Source organism: Bemisia tabaci, chromosome 8, assembly GCF_918797505.1.
Source record: "Bemisia tabaci chromosome 8, PGI_BMITA_v3".
NCBI classification, from domain to species: domain Eukaryota; kingdom Metazoa; phylum Arthropoda; class Insecta; order Hemiptera; family Aleyrodidae; genus Bemisia; species Bemisia tabaci.
This window is the reverse complement of record NC_092800.1, coordinates 14,259,541-14,281,160: the sequence shown is the minus strand read 5'-3', so window position 1 is coordinate 14,281,160 and position 21,620 is coordinate 14,259,541. Positions and strand designations below refer to the sequence as shown.

General features: G+C 39.5%; 1 protein-coding gene and 1 long non-coding RNA gene across 5 annotated transcripts in view; one reads left to right on the top strand and one right to left on the bottom strand.

Annotated features, from left to right (window-relative positions):
• Positions 1-21,620, top strand: part of Klp31E (kinesin-like protein 31E) — a 143,221-nt gene that overhangs the window by 94,248 nt on the left and 27,353 nt on the right. For all 4 annotated transcript variants that reach the window (XM_072303847.1, XM_072303846.1, XM_072303848.1 and 1 more), the window contains exon 2: positions 20,377-20,599. In XM_072303847.1, the coding sequence (XP_072159948.1) occupies positions 20,377-20,599 (223 nt within the window). The remainder of the gene's footprint in view (positions 1-20,376; positions 20,600-21,620) is intronic.
• Positions 8,649-11,439, bottom strand: LOC109037232 (uncharacterized). The gene is made up of 3 exons (XR_002009451.2): positions 11,302-11,439; positions 9,711-10,009; positions 8,649-8,896 (listed from the first exon to the last, which is right to left on the bottom strand). It is a non-coding gene; the product is annotated as an uncharacterized lncRNA (long non-coding RNA).

The window sequence follows — 21,620 nt, the reverse complement described above, 5'->3', positions numbered from 1 at the left end:
CGCGGATAAGTCGAAATCAAGGATGACGGCTCGATTGCATTTTTGAAAACACTCAAAAAATATTCAAAACTTACTAAACACATAATAACATTAATTTTCGAAGAGAGGCTCAGCATAGCATTTTTTTCTCCTTTTTTTTGAAGGCATTGATGATTGATTGAACAATTTATGTTTTCAAATTTCTTCTCATTATAATCTGGGAAGTCAATGTAAAGGAACTTCTTAACCAAAGATAAACTGATCTGTAGGAAGAAATCTTCAGGAAGCTCGTCGTAAGAGCCTTCAGCCGTTCCTAAATTTTCGATAAAACACAAATTTTTAAGGCAACTTTTGGACATTTTTCTTCCAATTTTTCAGAGAATTACTTCCAAAATTTTATGTACTATGTGGAAATTTTCAGGAAAAGTGCTCATGGTTTTCCACAAAAATGAATGTTTTATCAGGGGAAATTGCGCAACTCCTGAAGGCTCATGCGGCGTTTTTCCTTACACTGGAAAAAAAACGCTGGATCTAGAGTCGAGACTCTTAAAAACATCGACAAGGAAAAGCACTCTTGATTCAATCAGAATCTAGCTTAGATCAAGAACCAAGCCTCTTAATTTAAGCGGATTTCGTTTTGATTCAAGCAAAAATCCGATTAAATCAAGAGTATTTTTTCTTGTCAATGTTTTCAAGAGTCTGGACTCTAGATCCAATGTGTTTTTTTTTTTTTTTTTTTTTTTTTTTTTTTTTTTTTTTTTTTTTTTTTTTTCCAGTGTAGTTTGGCAGTATCGTAGTCGTTCATAACTGTCCAGAGCCGTCCTTTTCATCAAAACCACCGTATATCACGATAAATCCGGCAGACCGGTCAGAAGCGAGACCTAACGTCAACGTATCGCAATCTGATTCGTTTCGCATGGATTTCAGCAGCGTTTCTCCCGCGCGGTCCAGTCGCAGTCGCAGACACCGCAGCCATCGCGACTCAAAATCGAACACTCAACAGTTCGCAACGTTAACTTTCTCTGCGCCCGCCAGCCGCCGCGCCGTGGCGTCCTCTGATTTATAGATTTCCTCCATGTCCGACCGCGCTTTTTGTCTCATTTCATTATGGCTCTTCCGTTTTACGATCGCCCCTTTTTCACCGTGATGATCGGATTTTGAGGAAATCGAAAGCTGGCCATTGTCTCGACGGCGCAGGGAAAGTCCTGAGTCCCACAGTCATAAGATCCGCGCTTATTGTGGAATTTTTAGAATGGAGTGGTTTAGGATGTTGGCGCCCGAATTAACTTTTTAACGGTAATTAAATGAGCAATTAATTAAGCTAATGCACAGGAAGAAAAAGTAACAGACTATGTAGAAGTTTTATTAAAAATGTTATTGCCTCATCGAAGAGTGCTTTTAGTTCGCAGTATTTTTCACATTTTTTTCCCATAAGGGAAATAGGAGGAAAATAGATATAAAATTGAGGAAATGCACCGCCTTGTGACCAGTGTTCGAATCCCGTCAAAATCTTTAGGAGCCATTGTGACCAGCATGTTGAAAATTTAGGAGCCATCAAGGATTACACTTCTTCCAATCGCAAATGTGAGAAATGGATTACATTTTGCAATAAGGAACCACTATCTCTGGCTCTTCCGTACAATCGCTCATTTGCATGGGGAAATCAATGGCATATATGTTGTTTCTAAAATGAGTCGAAAATAGTGGTTCCTTATTGCAAAACGTAATCCAAATATTTCTGGTACTCGCACATGTTCATTTACGCGCCAAATGTGGCCGCGTCTTTAATTATTTAGACGCCTGTGGGATTCATACACTGCTTGTGACGTCACCTGGCGGAATTTCTCATCTGAACATATGTATTTTAGCAGATTTGGTCATATCTCCTCCCTCATCAGATCTAGGGGTTTTGGCGCTATTTAGACTCCGGCACCGAATTTTACTCCTCGGTTACTAACGGTGTATCCTCAACTAATTTTTTCTTTCTGACTTCGACTCAGCGTGTCTCTGTTAGAGGCGGTTCACCTAGGATGCAGTTAGTACTAAGAAAGTTTAGCGTCTTGCGGCGTGCAGTTCGACCTAGATCGGAGCGTCCGTCGGCGGGAGAAAACAAAAGTTCTTTCGGGGATACGAGTTTGGCAGAAAATAATTTAAAGAATTTCATAGTCACGCGAGACGGCGAGCCAGAGAGAACGTGCTAGATTTCGCGCGCGGTCTGATAACCCTGCATATATATTCGTTGAAAGCGAGAGGAAAGTGATGGGCCCGGGAATTACGAAATCTAGGGTGCATTCGCTGGCCCCGTAGTCTCGCTCGAGTCGACATGACCCGCAGATTCCGTGCGCTTTTTGACAGCTCCAGATGGCAATCGACCGCCTAGCGTTCATTTTTTGCCCTATCTCTTTAATTGGTAAAAGTCGTCTCAGGGGCTGGGCATGCAACTTGCACTTGGAGATGTGAGACACAGCATTTTATCCTGATGGAGAATTTGCAGGTGTCTGGAAATATGATGAATCTCGTGTTTAAGATGGAACTATTAGGAGAACTGAACACGAGAATATCCTCGGTTCCTAATTTAAACTTTGATTGGAAGAAATATGCTTACCTGACCTTACTCGAAGAAATCATCATCAAAATTGCAATTTTGATGTCGAATTAATGAATTTTCGCTCGATTTTTTGCTTTAATTGGTAAAAGTCGTCTCAGGGGCTGGGCATGCAACTTGCACTTGGAGATACGAGACACAGCATTTGATCCTAATGGAGAAGTTGCAGGTGTCTGGAATCTGATGAATCTCGCGCTTAAGATGGAACTATTGGGAGAACTGAACACGAGAATATCCTCGGTTTCTAAATTGAACTATTATTGGAAGAAATATGCTTAGAAAATTATCATCGAAATTGCAATTTTGATGCCAAATCAATGAATTTTTGCTCGAAAAACGGAGGATCCTCAAAGAAGATTGAGCAAAAACCACCAATTCTGTTCTTCCATAAGTCGTTGACCAAACACGCGCCATTCCTCAGTCAAAACTCGGATCGACTGATTGCTTTATTGCAAGCTGCTAAGAAATATGCTTACCTAACCTAACTCGAGAAAATCATCATCAAAATTGCAATTTTGATGCCGAATTAATGAATTTTTGCTCGAAAAACGGAGGATCCTCAAAGAAGATTGAGCAAAAACCACCAATTCTGTTCTTCCATAAGTCGTTGACCAAACACGCGCCATTCCTCAGTCAAAACTCGGATCGACTGATTGCTTTATTGCAAGCTGGGAGGTTTGCGAGAACCGCAAACAGCGGTGGAACAGCCGGAGATCCGCGAGAGTTTTGGACACGCATTGTCGGCTAATCCCGCACTAATTGGTGTACGGTGTCTGGCCGGCCACAGCCGCCAGTCTGAACACCATCATCATGGACCGAAAACTGTACTGCGCCGAGTAGGAACACCGTATGAGCCTTCAGACGTTTCCAAATTTCTTTTGACGCATCCTAAAAATTTTCGGGAAAATTTGCAAATATTTTCCTGCGATTTTTTAGAGAATTTTGTTCGTAATTTTATCTACAGCGTCTGAAATTTTCATTTAAATATACCTATAACTTTCTCCGAAAATACATGTTTTCGGAGAGAAAACTTGGCAACACCCGATTGCCTATACGGCGTTTTTTCCGTGGGACGGTAGAAGTGGAGCAGAACACAGGATTATGATGCCTCCGTCTGTCGTTCGTTAAAATCGTGAAAACATTGAGGACGGCGAGAATCTCATATGAACGCACACCGCAACAAGGGAAGAAATCTTTAATACGTTCATCGAGAATAAATCAATACTTTTCGAATACTGAATAATATTCTGTTCCGTCGCATACTGCCGTGTTCCCGCAGAGAGCGGTAACGCTCTATTTCAAAACCGAGTTTCCCTCGAAATGCGACTAATCTGATTTAAAGGAAATGACTGTTACGAAATTCACCGTTGGCTTGCATAGGATCATCCTATCTAAAGTTTCCAGATTTTTGTAGCTTAGCTGACGAATGCTAAATCGCGGATTCTGGTAATGCCACGACCAGCAGAGGCGCATACTGCCGTGCTAAAGAAAAACGCCGTATGAGCCTTTGGGCGTTGCCAAATTTCCCTCAAGAAATCACGAATTTTCGGCATAATTTATAAACAAGTTTCTTCCAATGGACCACTAGACAAGGTACGAATTTCAGCATTCTGATACATGATTCTGAACCAAAATTTCACTTAGAACACGATACGCACAACGAAAATTACCGAAATCAACTCCTTACGAAGATATTTAATGATTCTTGATGCGTGAATTGAAACCACCCGCTCATGAAAACTCAATGCTCTACGTGATTCACATCGCGCGCTAAACGTTATCATAAACGTCTCAGCGATATAAAAATCTAGCAACCTCAGTCTTGACGCTTTGGCTCAGCTATAGCAAATTGCTAATAGTTTGAACAACACATGGTGAGAAATGAACATTGCTCGATTGAGAAGCTTGCTGAAACCGTTGTAGTGCGCGATTTGACTCACGTGAAGCTTTGAGTTTTTTGTGAGCGGGCAGTTCAAATTCCTCGTAACCAATGTGAAATAAAAACGTTAATATCTTCGTTAGGAATTGGTTTCAGTAATTTTCGTTGTGTGAATCGTTTTCTACGTGAAATTTTGGTTGAAAAACCTATATCAGATTGCTTAAATTCGTACCTTGTCTAGTGGTCCATTTTTTAGAACATTTCGCTCGAAATTTGGTGTAAAGTGTCTGAAAATTTCAATGAAAAAAAATTCATAAGTGTCTTCAAATATAAATATTTTCCGAGAGGCAATTTGGCAACTTTCGAATGCTTATACGGCGTTTTTCCTCAGCACGGCAGCATAGTCCTCAATTTCTGTTTATCCGGCTTCGTATTATCCGGACTCTGGATTATCCGGATCGATTTTGCAACCATGTAACTACGTACGCATTCCGATAAGTGAGCGGATCCGCGGAGAAGCGGTCGGAAGGCATATTGGCGCCTGCAAGGCTGAAGGAATACTTCACGCATTGCGCCAAACAGTGAGGTCGGCGTGGAACGCATTAGCGCCTACTAGATTGCATAAATACTTCTCGCATTACGCCAAACGCAGTGCAGTCGGTTAGTTAGCCTAAAACGCACATTAGCGGCTACAAGACTGCATGAATACTTCACGCATTGCGCGCTTTTATCGTTGTATTGTAATTTATCGTTGTCGGCTACCATTCACAATCACCATTGAGTCGTTCAGTTTGGCGTTCACCTTTTAAATTCGTGTTGGTATGTACATGATTTATACATAATAAGAATACTGTGGTGTTGGTTGGTGGTGTTTGTGTTCACTATTATTATCCGGATTTCTTTTTCATCCGGATCGGGCCCGGCACCAATTAATCCGGATAATCCAGAGCCTACTGTATCTCAGTCATAGTGCCCCCTTTCAGTAAATGCTTAGACTTATTTTTTTCTATTTCTCACTTCGTAGAAATCTGTAAACCTCGTGTTAATATTTAAGCAATGGCAATACCTAAACAAAAAAGAAAGAAAAAAAGATTGTTATAGCTGAGCGCTTAAAACGTGTCCTCCTGAATCCTTACATTCCGTGATGTTTTGCGGGTTAATCCGGCAATGAGTCGTCGAGATTCCGGAGCGTACGCGAAGCAGTTCAGTATCACAGAATACACAGGCTTACAATACATAGACTTACAATACATAGACTTACAATACATACACCACGGCAAGCGATCTAGTAACGGTGATGGGTGATGCATCACTGATCTAACGTCTCGTCTCCTGTCGCATCGGCCGAGGGAGCAAGGCAGTGGCGTGCTTTGCGATATATCGATTGAGCTGTCATTTAAACCCATAGAAAAGTATCGATAAACAGGGTGTTCGCAAGGAACACCTTAATAATCGATTCTTTACCACAGTTTAAATGGGTAAATATCGATAGTCGATCATTCATGCCTCGCCACTGGAGCAAGGATCCAGGGAAGCGTCACCGTCATCTCATTACCACGGTCGTCTCGACGTCCGACGTCATCCATTGTTCCCACAACTGCAACGACGACGCACGTTGAATATTCCCCCGGGTTGCCATCGGAGACGGAATATTCCAAGAAGTGGACCTGTGGTGTTAAATTAGTTTAGAACTAAAAAGAACTATACAAAAATAGCCCGAATAATCCAAGTATAAAACACAAGAAAACGGGTAACCAAGGCTAAAACAACACAACTCAAAGACTGGGACGTTTCGGGGTGGTTTCAACTCCCTCCTCGGTGATAGGTCAAAATGTCCAACAAGCAAAAATGTCCAGAGTTGAGAATGTCCCTATTTTACAAATGTCCAAGTATCTGAAATGTCCAATACTGGTTCTTTGGCCAAACACAAAAATGTTGGACATTTTTTTTTGGACATTTTGACCTATCACCCCCTCCTCGACCAGGAAATAAAAATATATTAATTTTATTAAAATCACACGGGAAAAAAAAATTGCTCATTCAACAATTCAATTGCTAAAAACAGTGAGTGCAATGTTTCAACGCAGATTTTACAACAAAAAAATGCTACTTTAACCACCCCCGTGGTTAAATTAGTTTACAATGTGGTTAAAGTAGCATTTTTTTGTTGTAAAATCTGCGTTGAAACATTGCACTCACTGTTTATAGCAATTGAATTGTTGAATCAGCAATTTTTTATCCGTGCAAAATTCTCAGGCCCCCATTTCGTGATGAAGGAAAATGTTTTAGATTTTGTTTTTTGTTGTTTTAGCCTTGGTAACCCGTTTTCTTGTGTTTTTTAGTTTGAAGGTAATCTACTCTGCAGCAAACAGCTTAAAAATGTCGATGACCGAAGTGGGAAAACTACGTATCTCCGTGTTTCAAAAGGACCGCGCACACTTCTTTTGGGGATGTGTACCACGATCGATTTTCTCGAACCTTGAATCAACAAAATTTCAGTAAACTTCCCTCCACAAGTCGTACCTTACACCTAACAGAACACCTCACATCTCACTCTGTTGATCTGTTCAAATGTATCATCTTCATTGCATTTCGATGCGCTAAAATCGCCTTCAAACGTGTCGGTATGCAACATCAATACTCCTTCGAGTCACTTTGCTCTGAGACGATGAAGATAGAGTCTACAATTGAAGCTCTGATTATTTTGAGTTCTTCACTTGTTTTTGTGTAGAATAATACCTTGAATTTTGAAATTGTGAATTTTCCACCCATATCCGTTGTTTTTCCACATTGTTACTGCTTGTTGGAAAAAATCTTTCTTGTGAGGAAAATTGACAATTGAAAAAAACCAACAAGGCACTACCTCTCCCCGGCCTCGCCCTGCAATCAAAATGTTTAAAGTTGGATTAAGAGTACCCTACCGTTGAATTTTGTTCAAATTGCTGGATTTTCAACTTGTTTAAAAAAAAAAAAAAAAAAAAAAAAAAAAAAAAAAAAAAAAAATTCTTTTCTTGACCAAATGCGGACCAGTAACCGAGGTGCATGGTTTCGTAGGTTCACCATCAATTGGACCGCGTTCAGTAGAAAGGAATCAACCCACATCCGCTTTTGCCAAATTTAATAGGGCAATTTAATTTTTATTTAGTTTCATGAGATGAGGGAGTGTCAATACCCTGATGGATTGTGGGAGGACCAAGTTTTATGGCTATTAGGCATCGCAGAGCGCCAGAGAGCGCTATATAAGTGACTCATATGTATGTAATTTAATTTTTTACAAGAGAACGTTTGTGTGGATTCCTTTGAAAATGTTAAGAAAGTTGCCTCTTACTACGCACAAGATTCACTAAAATTTTCACATAAATCCGCACAAATGTTTTCATGTAAAGAATTAGATAACCCAATTAAATTTGGCAGTAGCTGATGTAACTTGGTTCCTTTCTGCTCAATGCAGTCTTATTTGCAGTCATGAAAAATCTGACATCGCAGTTCGGTATGACCCATCCGTATGTAATCATTCCGCAGTCCATCAATTACTCATCACTCGTAGGCACATGATAGACAGTCCTATCCCAGACGAGTCATCAGGAGCGACGAATGATGGGCTATCAGCCCTTCACGGCCTTGATCGAAGTTGATACATTTACAGACCACCGACCCTGAAAATGGGCCTGCGTAATTGGAGCACGGCGGAGGGCTATCGGCAGAGTAGATTTATCGTTCGATGCACCTGTGGGATCGTAGTTGCGTTGATTTATGCTGGATCGATTAGAGGCCTCGAGATCCTGATGCATTAGTGACGTTGATCAGGTTATGCTCATAAGTCGGTTAGCGGCCTCTTTTTGAGAATAATCAAACTAAGTATCACAGAGAAACTTTTTTTTTTTCTTCTTTTTTTTTTTCTTTTTTTTTTGGAAATTGTATTAATTCTGATCTATTGAATGAGTATTTGTTGTATACACTATTTTTAGTACTCCTTTTTATGCGTAATGCCCAAAGAATTGCGCAAAACAAAAACTTTTCAATGCGTTTGACTGGCACACAGGAAAGATCATCAGCCTGCTTAAGCACCAAAAATTAAATTCTTCGAATTTTCAGTTTTTGAAATCAGACTTAAAAAGGTCAAATCCTCATTCGAGTATTAACTTTCCCAAAATATTCGTCCAGACGATAAAAAAGCAAACAATATTTTTTCTTCTTCTTAACCAAATTTATTCCTTATTCTTATTATTGATACAATATCCATGAGACATAATTCAAATTTGAACGATTAAAATTAAATGAGACTTATTAACGTGCGAGAGTAAGTGTAAGTGCGAGAGGGAGAGAGAGGGGTAGAGGCAGCGTTGATCCGATAGAGCCCAGCCTCAGATGTTTTAGAGAGGTTCAAAGCCATGTGACGTATGTTGACTTGAGACTGGATCTAGGTTTGGAACCTAGAAAGAATAAAAAAAAACACGTCAGTACCCAACAAATTTACAAATAAATGCATCAATCAATTTAAAAGAAGAATTTAGATTTTAAAAAAAAACCCCTTTCGATGAACTTCTTTCAACCAGATTTTACAGTATATCAACTTTTAATTGAAAAATGATCAGAATATGATTTAAGATTAATTGGACCACATTTTGCAATAAGAACCACTATTTCTGGCTCATTTTAGAAACAACATATATGCCATTGGTTTCCCTATGCCGGAAGGTGTTTTTGTGGAAGAGCCAGAGATATGGTTCCTTATTGCAAAATGTAATCCAATTGGCGTATCGTTTTCAAAATCAACCATAAAAAATGAATAAATTCATTAAACCATTAAAAGTAATTAAATGTCCTAAAAAATTCAGAAAAAATTGAATTCTACTGAGCAGTTTTGATGAAGAGAAAATATTTTGGCGCTTGTTCATCAGTTCCCGTGACACTTGTCGGTTCTTCAATGGTGCAATCTGAACGTGTCCGTATCTTGGAGTTACGCTCTTTCCGAAACTAATGAAATTTGCGCCTACCTCTTTGATGAATAGTATAAAAAATAAAATAAATAAAATTGGAAGAAGAAATTAATAAATGATGCGCTTGACTCTGAAACATATTCTCGGAAATGAAACGGAATTTTTATTTTTCCCAAATTGAGCAGTTTTCAATTCAATTTCAATTATAAAATAATCGGGTTTAAACATTTTATGCTCTAAGTTTTTTAACAGTAATTTAAGTTTTTGATATTTGTGCTCTGAGGTAAATTAGTTTCTTGATACTTACTTGGGGCGGTGGTCCTTTAAACGTTGATGATGTCGAAGGAGGTCCTTTCCTTGCCGTTGAGGGCGATGACGTCAAAGGCGACGCGTTCCTTTCCGTTGAGGGATACGATGTCGACAACGTTGCGTTCCTTTCCGTTGAGGGCGATGATGTCAACGACGTTGCGTTCCTTGCCGTTCAAGGCGACGATGTCAACGGTGTTGCGTTCTTTGCCGTTGAGGGCAACGATGTCGATGACGTTACGTTCTTGTCCGTACATGTTGAAGTTTGGTTGGGGTTTTGAGTGGTTCGAGAAGAATAAGCTGAAAGATAGAAAAACATTAGTTGGAGTTTATTTTTTCATTTTAACGCAGAAAAACACATTTCGATATAGTTGCGTGGATTATAAAAGTCAGTCGATTGCCCCTGGTTAAGATTTAACCTTTAACTACCGAAATCTTCATTCTTCATTTTTTTTTTTTTTGAAAATGTTAAGTTATACACACATGTTTTCAAAATATCTATCACATTTTTGGACTCATTGGAATTGAAGAAAACAAAAAATTTAAGCAGACTTTTAAATTCAGCAGGCACTCGGAGCACCTTCTAAAGTTTTAACTGGAGGTAAACTTTTAACCGGAGATGAAAGAACTATCTCTAAATAGAATCGTGAAATGATATGGAAATGTAATAGTTCATGGTGGCAAAATTTAAATGCAGCGATTTTTGTCAAATAGAGCCGAAAAATCGAATTTGAATGCTTCGGTGGAAAACTCTCTGTAATTTCCTAAAGAATATACTTTTCGAGCGAGTTCATTTTATTTTAATTTTCAACATGAAGCGTGAATTTGAATATAATACAGCAATTTTGTGCCCTGGACATGGCACATTGAATTTTAATAGCTTTTGACTGACAAAATTAAGCTTTTTAAATTGAAAAATGTCGACTGTCCCATAATTTGGCCTTTGGAAGAGCTCTTTTTGACCCGGAAAGTTTGTAGAACACAAATCTGTGCTGTAGTATCAAAAATGTAATTTTTGGTTTTTTTGCACCCTTCTTCGTTTTTTCGTGGACAGTCAAGTGTATATAATTTTTATAATGAAATCAACTAATGAAGTATCAACAACAGCCAGCTTCTCAATTTCAGTGATATTAAATTAATATTCACAAAAGCATTATGTTACAAAAATCCCGCAGTTACTCTCATTGAAGGATGTTAACTATCATTTTGAACATTTAATTAATTATTAATGTGACTCACTTTTGTTTTAGCACTCATAAAACCAAACTAACTGGAGTCTCATGAGCTCTTGTTAATTGTATCAATAATGACATTAATAAATTTCTGTCTTTTTAATTTTGAGAAATCTCAATTATCGCGTAAAACAGTACATTTTGATAAAATCTTTCAGTTGTAATTTGATTGGGAGAAAATTTTGAATCGGCAACAAACGAGGGACCTTTTAAATGAATATTTTTTTTTTGTAATTACAAAGAAGAAATAACTATCTACAATGTCTTTACAGAAAAACTAAGATTGTTTGAATAAGCAACTGAAATTACTTCGTCAAGTTTTTGCAACGGTCACTTACAAAACTAAGAATGAACACTTACCTTGTGAGAAGCGTGCAAAGTCAGAAACAATATGACTTCAGAGGAAAGCATGGGCTTTATATACTTGAAAGATGAACAGAGAACATGATGACATGATCAGTCATGAGACAGCCCGATTTTAAGGGGAAGTGTATCATTGATCTCTGACTCCCAATCGCAACACAACGGACCACCAAAATCACCAATCAGAGGCATGGCGCGATGTAGCGCTCTGTTTTTGTCGATCTTTGCTCTTATCATCTGTTCACAAGCAGCTTCTCACTTCTAATTGTTTTGCTTTGATCGCAGAAATTTTCTTCTCATAAGCTTTTGATCTTTTTTCTCCGGTATTGAATGTACTTTGTGCACAATCATTTATCCTTAACGGTATAAAGCAAATCACAATTAAATACAGAAAATGGACCTCAGTGCGCGAATGCAAATTTTTCGAGGAGGTATTTCCATCGAGTTTGGTCGAAGTTTCGAAATATAAAATTGTGTTAGGAAAAACACTCTATTATTCCAAAGCAAGGATAAGTTTTAAGAATTTTAGCCCATTTTTGTGCCACGAGTTGATTGTTGCTCTTTAATACGACAATTCTAGACCCCGCACATGGTAGATTCAAACGAACAAAATAATAAAAATTACCAATTTTTATAAAAATTGAAAAATACTTGTTCAAAATAAAACATTAATTAGCTGCGTGACATTTGACGTAAACATTTGCAAATGTAGTACTTCAAAAATATTCGCACCAGAAATACAATAGTTGGAGTCTTACTTTTCAAGTCTGCTTGAACTAATGTTATAGCACAAATTCTAAAAAAGTTACCTCAGATTTTTACCTGCATTTCGAGTCCATTAATTTACTGTCACCCCGAATATCCTGATTTAACGGAGTTGTTGTACATATTCCGCAGGGGATTATCAAATTAACCATCTCTTTCCGTATAATTTTTTAAAATTTTTTTTAATTAGTAGTACATTAGGAGAGTTGTGACTGTATGGGCTACAAACTAGCATCTAGAAATTTAAAAGTTTTTGCTCTAAGTATCAATTATTCTAATGTAATTAGTCTTATCTTTGCATAGAGATTGAAAGAACATAGAGCTGGATTATTTTATGAGCTATGAGCAAACCTTAGTTACGACCTTAACGTGTTGGACCTTATTTTCCAGCTTGTGAGTCGATTTTAGAGAAAACCAGGGACTTCATCAAGTTTTTCGCAAAAGTTTATCTAGTGACTTTCCGCCTTAACTTTATTCTTGATTCTTGATCCCAAAAATCTACAATACGTAGTCTACAAACTGTGAAGTCAAGGTTCGGTAATGGAGATGTTGCATATGTGAGGAATTTGCGATTTGACCATTGATTCTTTTGTAAAAGTTCGCGAGAGACACGATGGTGCCACTGGTTTTCTCTGAAATCAACTCCCAAGCTCAAACAAAGCTCTCAAGTTGAGGCCAAAATGGAGGGTATATCCCACCCTACCCTGAGAGTCCACCTCTACATCAAGACAAACTCTCCATTCAAAGATAGGGAGCAAATACATTGACAGGGCTGCCACTTTATTTGGGGACTCCAAAACTGAAAACACGGCAACCCTGCTAATGTATTTGCTCCTTATCTTTGCATAGAGAGTTAGTCTTGATGTAGAGGGGGACTCTCCGGATAGCGTGGGATATCCATTCCCTCCATTTTAGCCTCAACTTGAGAGCTTTTTTTGAGCTTGGGAGTTGATATCAGGGAAAACCAGTGGCACCATCGTGTTTCTTGCAAAATTTTACCCAAGAATCAATAGCCAAATCGCAAATTCCTCACACTTGCAACATCTCCATTACTCCGAAACGGCGCCATCACTGAGTCAAAATTGGACGTAGTTATGTTAAAAGGAACTACGTTGCACGCAAATCCTATGCACATAGCTCCTTTTAGCATCACTGAGTCAAAATTGGACGTAGTTATGCTAAAAGGAACTATGTTGCACGCAAATCCTATGCACATAGTTCCTTTTAGCATACACACGTCAAATTTAGACTAGGTTCACGTCCAGAATCTTAATAAGTCAGCCCACCGAACAACTCAATTATCCAGATGTCCTAGCTATCGGCGGAGTCGGTTTCCGTCGCCTCATTGTCCCAGTCCACTCCGCGCCTAAAATCGGAAGCTCATTTGCGTATCTCTTTATGCTGTCGTTGATGTTGGGTTCGGTCATCGCAACAATTAAATATTGCGTGTTTAATGAGCATCGGCGTGTAGGATTCAATGGGCCCCGATTGTGAAACGAAAGTCGAGGCAAGCTTCGTGCTTCTGAGGGCGAGATAGTGCACAATGTTTCAACTCGTAGGTGAGCTCGTTGCCTGTGGACTGCGAGCTATACCTTTGTCGCAGAAGTCGCTAATTTTTTGTTTCCCTCACGAAAGAACGTAACTCTCTTTCAATGTAGTCAAATTTCTTATCGTAAATTGCATATTAATTAGGAGAATCTTGGGCTTCTCTAAATTAAAATTTCACTGATTTTTCCTCTGTACTCGTGCAAAAATCAGGAAAATTTCGGACAAAAATTGCAGAGGTGTATTCTTGTAAAAAATTGAATTATTGTAATGAATTTTGCAACCTTTGAATGAAGTTACGTTCCTTCGTTTGGGAAATTTTGAAACGCTTCTATGAACACTTGGATTACATTTTGCAATTTGGAACTATAAATCCTAGCCCGGTTTAAAAAACAACATATACGCCATTAGTTTCCCTATGCACATAAGTGTTTTTCCAGAAGAGCCAGAATTTATAGTTCCAAGTTGCAAAATGCAGTCCACTTGTCCTTAAGCAACATTGATTTAGCTTGTATGGACTTAAAGTCATGAAGCACCGTTAACCAATCCATGGAATTTGATTGATGACTTCGACTTCTAACCTCAAGCCGCGCTACAAGAGCTTTCGAACAATGGAAATGAAAAGGGTCAAAGCAACAGCGAGAGTGACCGGCCAGGAGTTTCCTCGACCCGATAGAGACCGCGCTGTTTTCATACCGTAGTAAACCATGCGTTCAAGGTCCCCCCTCCTGGCCCCCTACCCCCATATTGCTGCGTTTCGAAAAACTCGGATTTCGCGGCGCAAGAAAATCGTCGTCCCGCTGAAGTAAAGACGTAAGTGCGTTTTTACATGAGCTGTAGATAGTGTGTAGTTACACGGACGATAAGGGTTATCCTGAAGTTGAGTTGCGCCCCTACACGAGCGAGGCTGCGGAATGACGAATGAAACCGAAAGGAATTTGAAACCATATTAGGGTAAGTCTAGTTGGCCCCCGATGGCCACCAGCCGCACTCAGAGCGAGATCCATCCTCGAGAGACTTCAGAGACACTCGACACGCTATGTCCAACGTGCATTGTTGCAAAATGAGCGTGAGATATCGACATTATCTGTCTCGGATTAGCGAAAACGGAGGTATCTTAGACGGAGCTGAAAGACGTTTTTATCGATAAAAGCAAGGGTTGTATGAGGAGAGTATGGGGGATGGGTAATTTTGGAGGTTAGGTTATGCAGCTCTTATGGCCCAAAGAGGTAGCCAACCTATGAAGTCAAATTGCCCTGAATGATTTAGTATTACAATTGTAACGGTCCTTTGTCTGTAAAGCTCACATTTGACTTAGTTTTTGCATCAATTTTTCCATTTTCACGGAAGCAGGAAGCTGTTTTACAATCATTCTTGGTCATGTAGCATTGATTTTGGAATCTTAAGGTTGGCAGTGTCATTTTTTCAGTGTTTTTCGTATTAGTAGTTTGGCTGCCCTTTAAGGCTCCAACAGCTCTATTTTTCGACGTGTCTCCTGCGGGCCGATTATTGAAATCGATAGACAAAGCGATAGACAAAGAAGACCTAGAGTGTAAGGAGCGATCCTATAGGTGGAAACGGGTGGCTCTCATAGACTAAGGGAGAAAATGATGGACTAATTATCGGGTCCCTCGTGGGTTGCTGTTAGTTAGTCTATCACCCACGTCCTTTGTCCATTGCAACCACCCGCTTCCACAAATAGGATCCCTCCAACTCCCTTTTGTCTTTCTTGTCTGTAGCTTTGTCTATCAATTTTAATAATCAGCCCGCTGTCCCTACTCTCCCCATAAAGGTACTCTAAACAAGGGCATCGCTTTTTCATGTTAACTTTAACCTCTTCCCCCGCCCCACGGTGGATCGAGTCAATTAAAGAGGTCAGACGAGATATTTTTTACTACAACTGCAAATTTTGAGCTTATTTCGTCACATTTTAAATTTTAAGTGATACCTCTAGAAGAAAATTTTACGAGGAAACCAATGAAATTAATTCTGAAACCTGAAATTTTCGTGTAAACAAAGTTGTAAGTGTTTAAAAGTTCCAAATTTTGTCCGACTTCCCCTATTGAGTCGATCCATTGTGCGCCCTCGGGGTCCTTTGGAGTCTACCTCTACACGGAGAAAAAAACTTCGTGCGTGGGACCCGAAGTTTAGGTCGTATGGATCTCTGAAGTTTTCGGATTGAGCATCTAAACACTTTAGGTCTAGCTGTCGAGGTTCGGATCACACATTTGAAACTTCATTTCATACATCTGAAGTACTTCAGATGTGAGAACCGAAGTTTTTCGGAAGTGAGAACCGAAGTATTTCGGATGTAAGAACTAAAGTTTCAGATGTGTGATCCAAACCTCAGCAGCTGGACCGAAAGTGTTCAGATGCTCAATCCGAAAACTTCAGAGATCAATACGACCTAAACTTCGGGTCCTACGCCCGAAGTTTCTTTCTCCGTGTTAGCTGAGTTCTGATGTCAAAATGTCAAATTTGAGAATCACAGATTTTAGGCGTTTCGTGGCCTCCTAAATACACTCCCAAAAGATTTAAAAAATGCATAAAATTTTCCATCTCTGCCCTAGACCTTTTGTGCAGTTTCTTGTCGGAATTTCGTGTGTTCTGGCAAGCCTGGAGACGGTCGATGGACGAAGGCGGTGAACCGAAGCGCGTAGAGACACGGTCACCGTCAGACGACGGCGGGACGTGACGGGACCAAAATCGCCTCAAAATGACCGTAGATCATAGGTTTTCCCTGTTAGACTTAAAGGGATTAGTCTACAATCTGGCAACTCTGGGCAAGGTTGCCATTTCTCTGAAGAAAAGACGGTTTGCTACGAATGTCGACCTACAAAAATGGAACATTAAATACCGCAAAAAGGGCATAAGGAATTACTCGTGTACGAGTAATGTATCAGTTACTTTAGTCATAAGCAGAGACAAAATACAGCGTGTCCCAAAGTTAGTTGTAGTATTTTTGCACGGTTGCCATTTCCCTGAAGAAAAGACAGTTTGCCACGAATGTCGACCTACAAAAATGGATTATTAAATACCGCAAAAGGGGCATAAAGAATTACTCGTGTACGAGTAATGCGTCAGTTACGTTAGTCATAAGCAGAGACAAAATACAGGGTGTCCCAAAGTTAGTTGTAGTATTTTTCAGAATCAATTTTTGGGTTCAGAATAAGACTTTTTTGTTCTATGACGTTTTCCCAAAAAAAAAATCCCCCCCTCAAAAATCGAAGCCCCCCAAAACCTCCCTTGAAATATGATTTCAGTTTTTTTGAGGTCAGAATTATGTTCGGCATGTAAAAGAACATTGAAGTGTTAATTTCATTTTTGGCCCAAAAAAATTTAAAAATGAATACCTATTTCAACTCGCCGCTCCTCTGACGTAAGAGCGTATCTCGATTTCTGCATGCATGGGCCCCAGAAAACATGGATTTATGTGTAAAACAGGGCTCATGTGGAAATTGAGTTACGCTCTTACGTCATCAGAAGTGCGGCGAAATCAGGCAACGTGAAATGCTTCAAGCTGTTTCTGGCTAAAGCCGTCCAAATGCTGAGGCTATCTATTACTCGTAAAATTTGGAGGGAAGTTAAAACACAGGCCTTCAAGCACGGTGTTATTAGCGGAAATTATAGTGGATGATGTCATTCACCGCGCGCAGTAGAACGTACCGCAGTTCCCTCTATCCTGGACCGCCTTCATAGGAATAGTCATGAAAATGGAGCTGTAGGAAGTTGGCTTGAGGCCCGTAAAATTTAATGGGAGTGACCGGAGGATTATCCCCGGGCTAGATTCTTCTATTCCTCGCCTCGTTGGGACTGAAAAAAAATTTAAAATCTCGCAAAAATAGTACATTCTTAAGGTCTCTTCGCAAAATTGAGAGGAATCTCAGAAATAACGGGGAAAGAAGAATGCTCCATATCGCAATAACCGTGGTTGTACATACATTTTCATTAAAAGAACACACACATCACTCATGTTTTAATTACTTTAATTATTTAAAGACCGTGTAATTAGCCGTGATAACAAGGAAATGGGTGGGAACCACCGCAAACACCTTAAAGAACATGGGAAACTGAACGGAGAACGTGGTTTAAATAGGTCTGTAGGGCGACAATATAAGTATTTATGGATAGTAGATTTACATAGATCTATCTGAAAAAATACAACTTCGTGTTCGCCATGGGATTCTGCAAAGCAATTACAGAACATGGCAAAAGAGTTTCGGCCAATCGTACTCGATACAGTTTTTGTGTATTCATCTTCGAAACTATAATAGAAAGTCTATTCGAGTTGGTATGAGATCAAAATTGTGAAGCTTTTCATAATAATTGCGCAGTTCTTTAGAGAATTCGAAGAAAATCTAAGTGCACCGATCCGACCCGCGAGTTGTTTTTAGTTTTCATGTTAGCGGGAAAAAATTCGCCAATTTTAAAGTATGCACACGACCTATTGCTTTTTTTAATATTTTTTTTTATTATTATATTATTCAAGAATTCTCTTTTTAAATTTTATTACAAATTTGATTTACAATCTTTTCTTACGGCAACTACAGTGGCAAATGTTAGACGACATTTGAATATGAGGCAGAAAAATTTTGCATTTTTAAAGGTGGTTTTGGACTTTCTCAATATGCTCGACGTGAAATTCTGATGAGGAATATATTTTGTGTTTCTATACTCTCACTTTGTCTATTATCTTATTATTATTCTCTCCATCCAAACCGGCACCACGACTTCTTATGATCGGAGCTTTCTTCTCAGCTCCTTTGCGCTGGATGATAGTCAGCTTTAGAATGTTTCCCACTTGAGGCGGTGTTTTGTTGATTCGTTTAAACAGTCCAATTAGTCAGCCCGGCGCCGCGTGGAAGGAGCAAAGCTGAGAGAATAGGGCAATAGTGATGCAAATGAGCCGAGGGCCGCCGCTGGGGAGGTCTGGGAAGAAAGGCGTTAATTAGATAGGGGGCTGCGCGGTTGTCAACTGGTGCTCAGGAATCCATAGAATTGCGTTTTTCATAGCTCTGTATGGAATAGTTTTTCAAAAGAGTAGTCGGACAACAATGGTTTGTCACCGATGAACAGGTTCTGAACTATAACATGGGGGTAAAGTGAGAAAAAAATCGAATCTTAATTAATGGGGTAGTTAAGTTATTGTCGATTTTGTTTGTTTTTCCTCTGATTTATATTCACCTAAATTTCGTGTGTCGCCGTACATAAAAATAAACGCCACAAAATATACTTATACGTTTTGAATACCCTGTTAAAAGAAAAATGATGCAAAATACACTCATGCAAGTTACCTTCAATTATTGGAAAAATTATAGAGAGTATGCTTACAAAGTTACAAAATCTCGATTCAAAGTTTTGCCTCATTTTTTAAAAAAAAATCAAATATGAGAGAAATAGGCAACGTCAGATGCACCTAAGCTGATTCTAGTTAAAGTCCAATCGTACTTGTCACTATAAGTGCAAAGGATCTGCCAAGTGGAGGTCTGAGACATACTCTCTACTTTTCTACAGCTGCGTTAAAGTCTCCGAGGAATATGTTCTTTAAATCCGTCCAATCATGTGCTTTTGTCTCCCTGTAATGTAAGAATCCACGTTGTGAAGATCTGCTGAAACAGACTACATATCTCATATCTCATTCAGCTGAGATATGCTCTCTACTTTTCTAAAGCTGCGTTAAAGTCTCCAAAGAATTCTCTCTTCAAATCCGCCTAATTATATCGTCCCCCTCCGCTTAGTGAAGGTCTGATCAGACAGGCTACATATCATCTCATTGTTGGCTATGAGATATATGCTCTCTAATGGTGGAAATTAAATCATTCTGCCTCCATTTTATTGCATGTTTTAAATATTTCCCCCCTTTTATTCTGGAGTACATGTACCAATGTGTAAATAAAGCTGATTGATTGTCGCGGACAGTGATTTTATTATCTAACGTTACTCTGTATATTTAATGAAATTAGTTTAGTTTATTTAAATCATGTAGTTAGATACAAGAAATATTCTTGTAACAGTTACGTTGTACTAAAATAAATTTCTTTAAAGAAGAAGAAAAAAATTGTTGTGTGTACTGTATTAACGTTTTGATTAGAATATCCTCCCGAAATCGGTCACGCTTGGTGGAAATGGAGATGTTGTATGTGTGAGGGATTTGCGATTTGACCATTGATTCTTTTGTAAAAGTTTGCGAGAAACACGATGGTGCCACTGGTTTTCTCTGAAATCAACTCCCAAGCTCAAAAAAGCTCTCAAAGTTGAGGCCAAAATGGAGGGGATATCCCACCCTACCCTGAGAGTCCACCTCTACATCAAGACAAACTCTCCATGCAAAGGTAGGGAGCAAATACATTGAAAGGGCTGCCACTTTATTTGGGGACTCTCAAACTGAAAACAAGGCATCACTGCTAATGTCTTTGCTCCCTATCTTTGCATGGAGAGTTCGTCTTGATGTAAACGTGGACTTTCAGGATAGCGTAGGATATCCTCTCCATTTTGGCCTCAACTCGAGAGCTGTTTTTGAGCTTGGGAGTTGATTCCAGAGAAAACCAGTGGCACCATCGTGTTTCTCGCGAACTTTTACATAAGAATCCATGGTCAAATCACAAATCCCTCACACATGCAACATCTCCATTGAAGCATCAACTGCCTCTATTTCGCAGTGTTTTCCTAATTTTTTTGCTCTCTTTTTTCTGGATTGTAATATGTACCTTTGTGTAATTGTGTAGATCCAGGTGATTGATTTGCGTGTGTTGTGTGTTGCAGGATTCGGCCACAGATCCCGCGGGAGGTGATCGACATGTGCCGGGTGTGCACGACGGTGACCCCGGGGGAGCCGCAGGTGATGCTCGGCTCGGACAAGGCCTTCACCTACGACTACGTCTTCGACATGCACGAGACCCAGAGCAACATCTACGAGAGATGCGTCGAGTCCCTCGTCGCCGGCTCCCTCCAGGGATACAACGCCACCGTCCTCGCTTACGGACAGGTAACCCTCCGCCTCCACGTCCCCCAACCCCGGGTTTCAGGGTTGCCACGGTCGGGGAAAACCGGGAAATGTCAGGGAAAATGACTAAAGTAGAGTACCTATATTGAGAGAGTATGGCCACTGGGCCCCATGGAGAGGCTTTGGACCCAAAAATGGCGGTGCTTTGTTTTGGTTTTTGTGGATGAGAGGGGGAGTCATTGCCAACTTTTGACCGTTATCACCAACCGCACTTGCTGCCAACCTTACGATATCTAAGATAATTTTTCTCAAAAATTGCACATGATTAGCCTTAAAAATATGTAAAGAAGTCGCAATGGTGCATTTTTGTAAATTTCTCGTTACGATAAGCAAAGAAAACTACATTTTGAGTAATTTTGCATTACATTAATTTATGGCGTCCGCCATTTTTGGGCCCTAAGGGCTCCATTCAGCCTAAGATGGCTGAGCCAATCAGAGGTGGTAACACCAGTGGCCATACTCTCTCAATATAGGTACTCTAGACTAAAGTGTCAGGGAAAAATTGGACCGCGTTTAACAGAAAGGAACCAAGCCACATCAGCTATTGCCAAATTTAACAGGGCAATATATTTTTTTACCAGAGACCGTTTGTGTGGATTCCTCTGAAAATTTTAAGGAATTTGTTTCGTACTATGGAGGAAATCCACTAAAATTTGCACGAAAATCCGCACAATCGTTTTCATGTAAAAAATTAAATTGCCCAATTAAATTTGGCAATAGCTTGGTTCCTTTCTGTTCAACGCGGTCCAATTGTTACTTCACCTTTATTTGCTTTCCAGAATAGGTTTGGCATTTCGAACAGCAGATTTTGCATGGAAACTATTTCAATTTACGTACACTGGAAAAAAAAACACATTGGATATAGAGTCCAGACTCTTAAAAACATCGACAAGAAAAAATACTCTTGAATTCAATCGGATTTTTGCTTAAATCAAGAACCAAACCTCTTAATTTGAGCGGATTTCCTTTTGATAAGCAAAAATCTGATTGAATCAAGAGTATT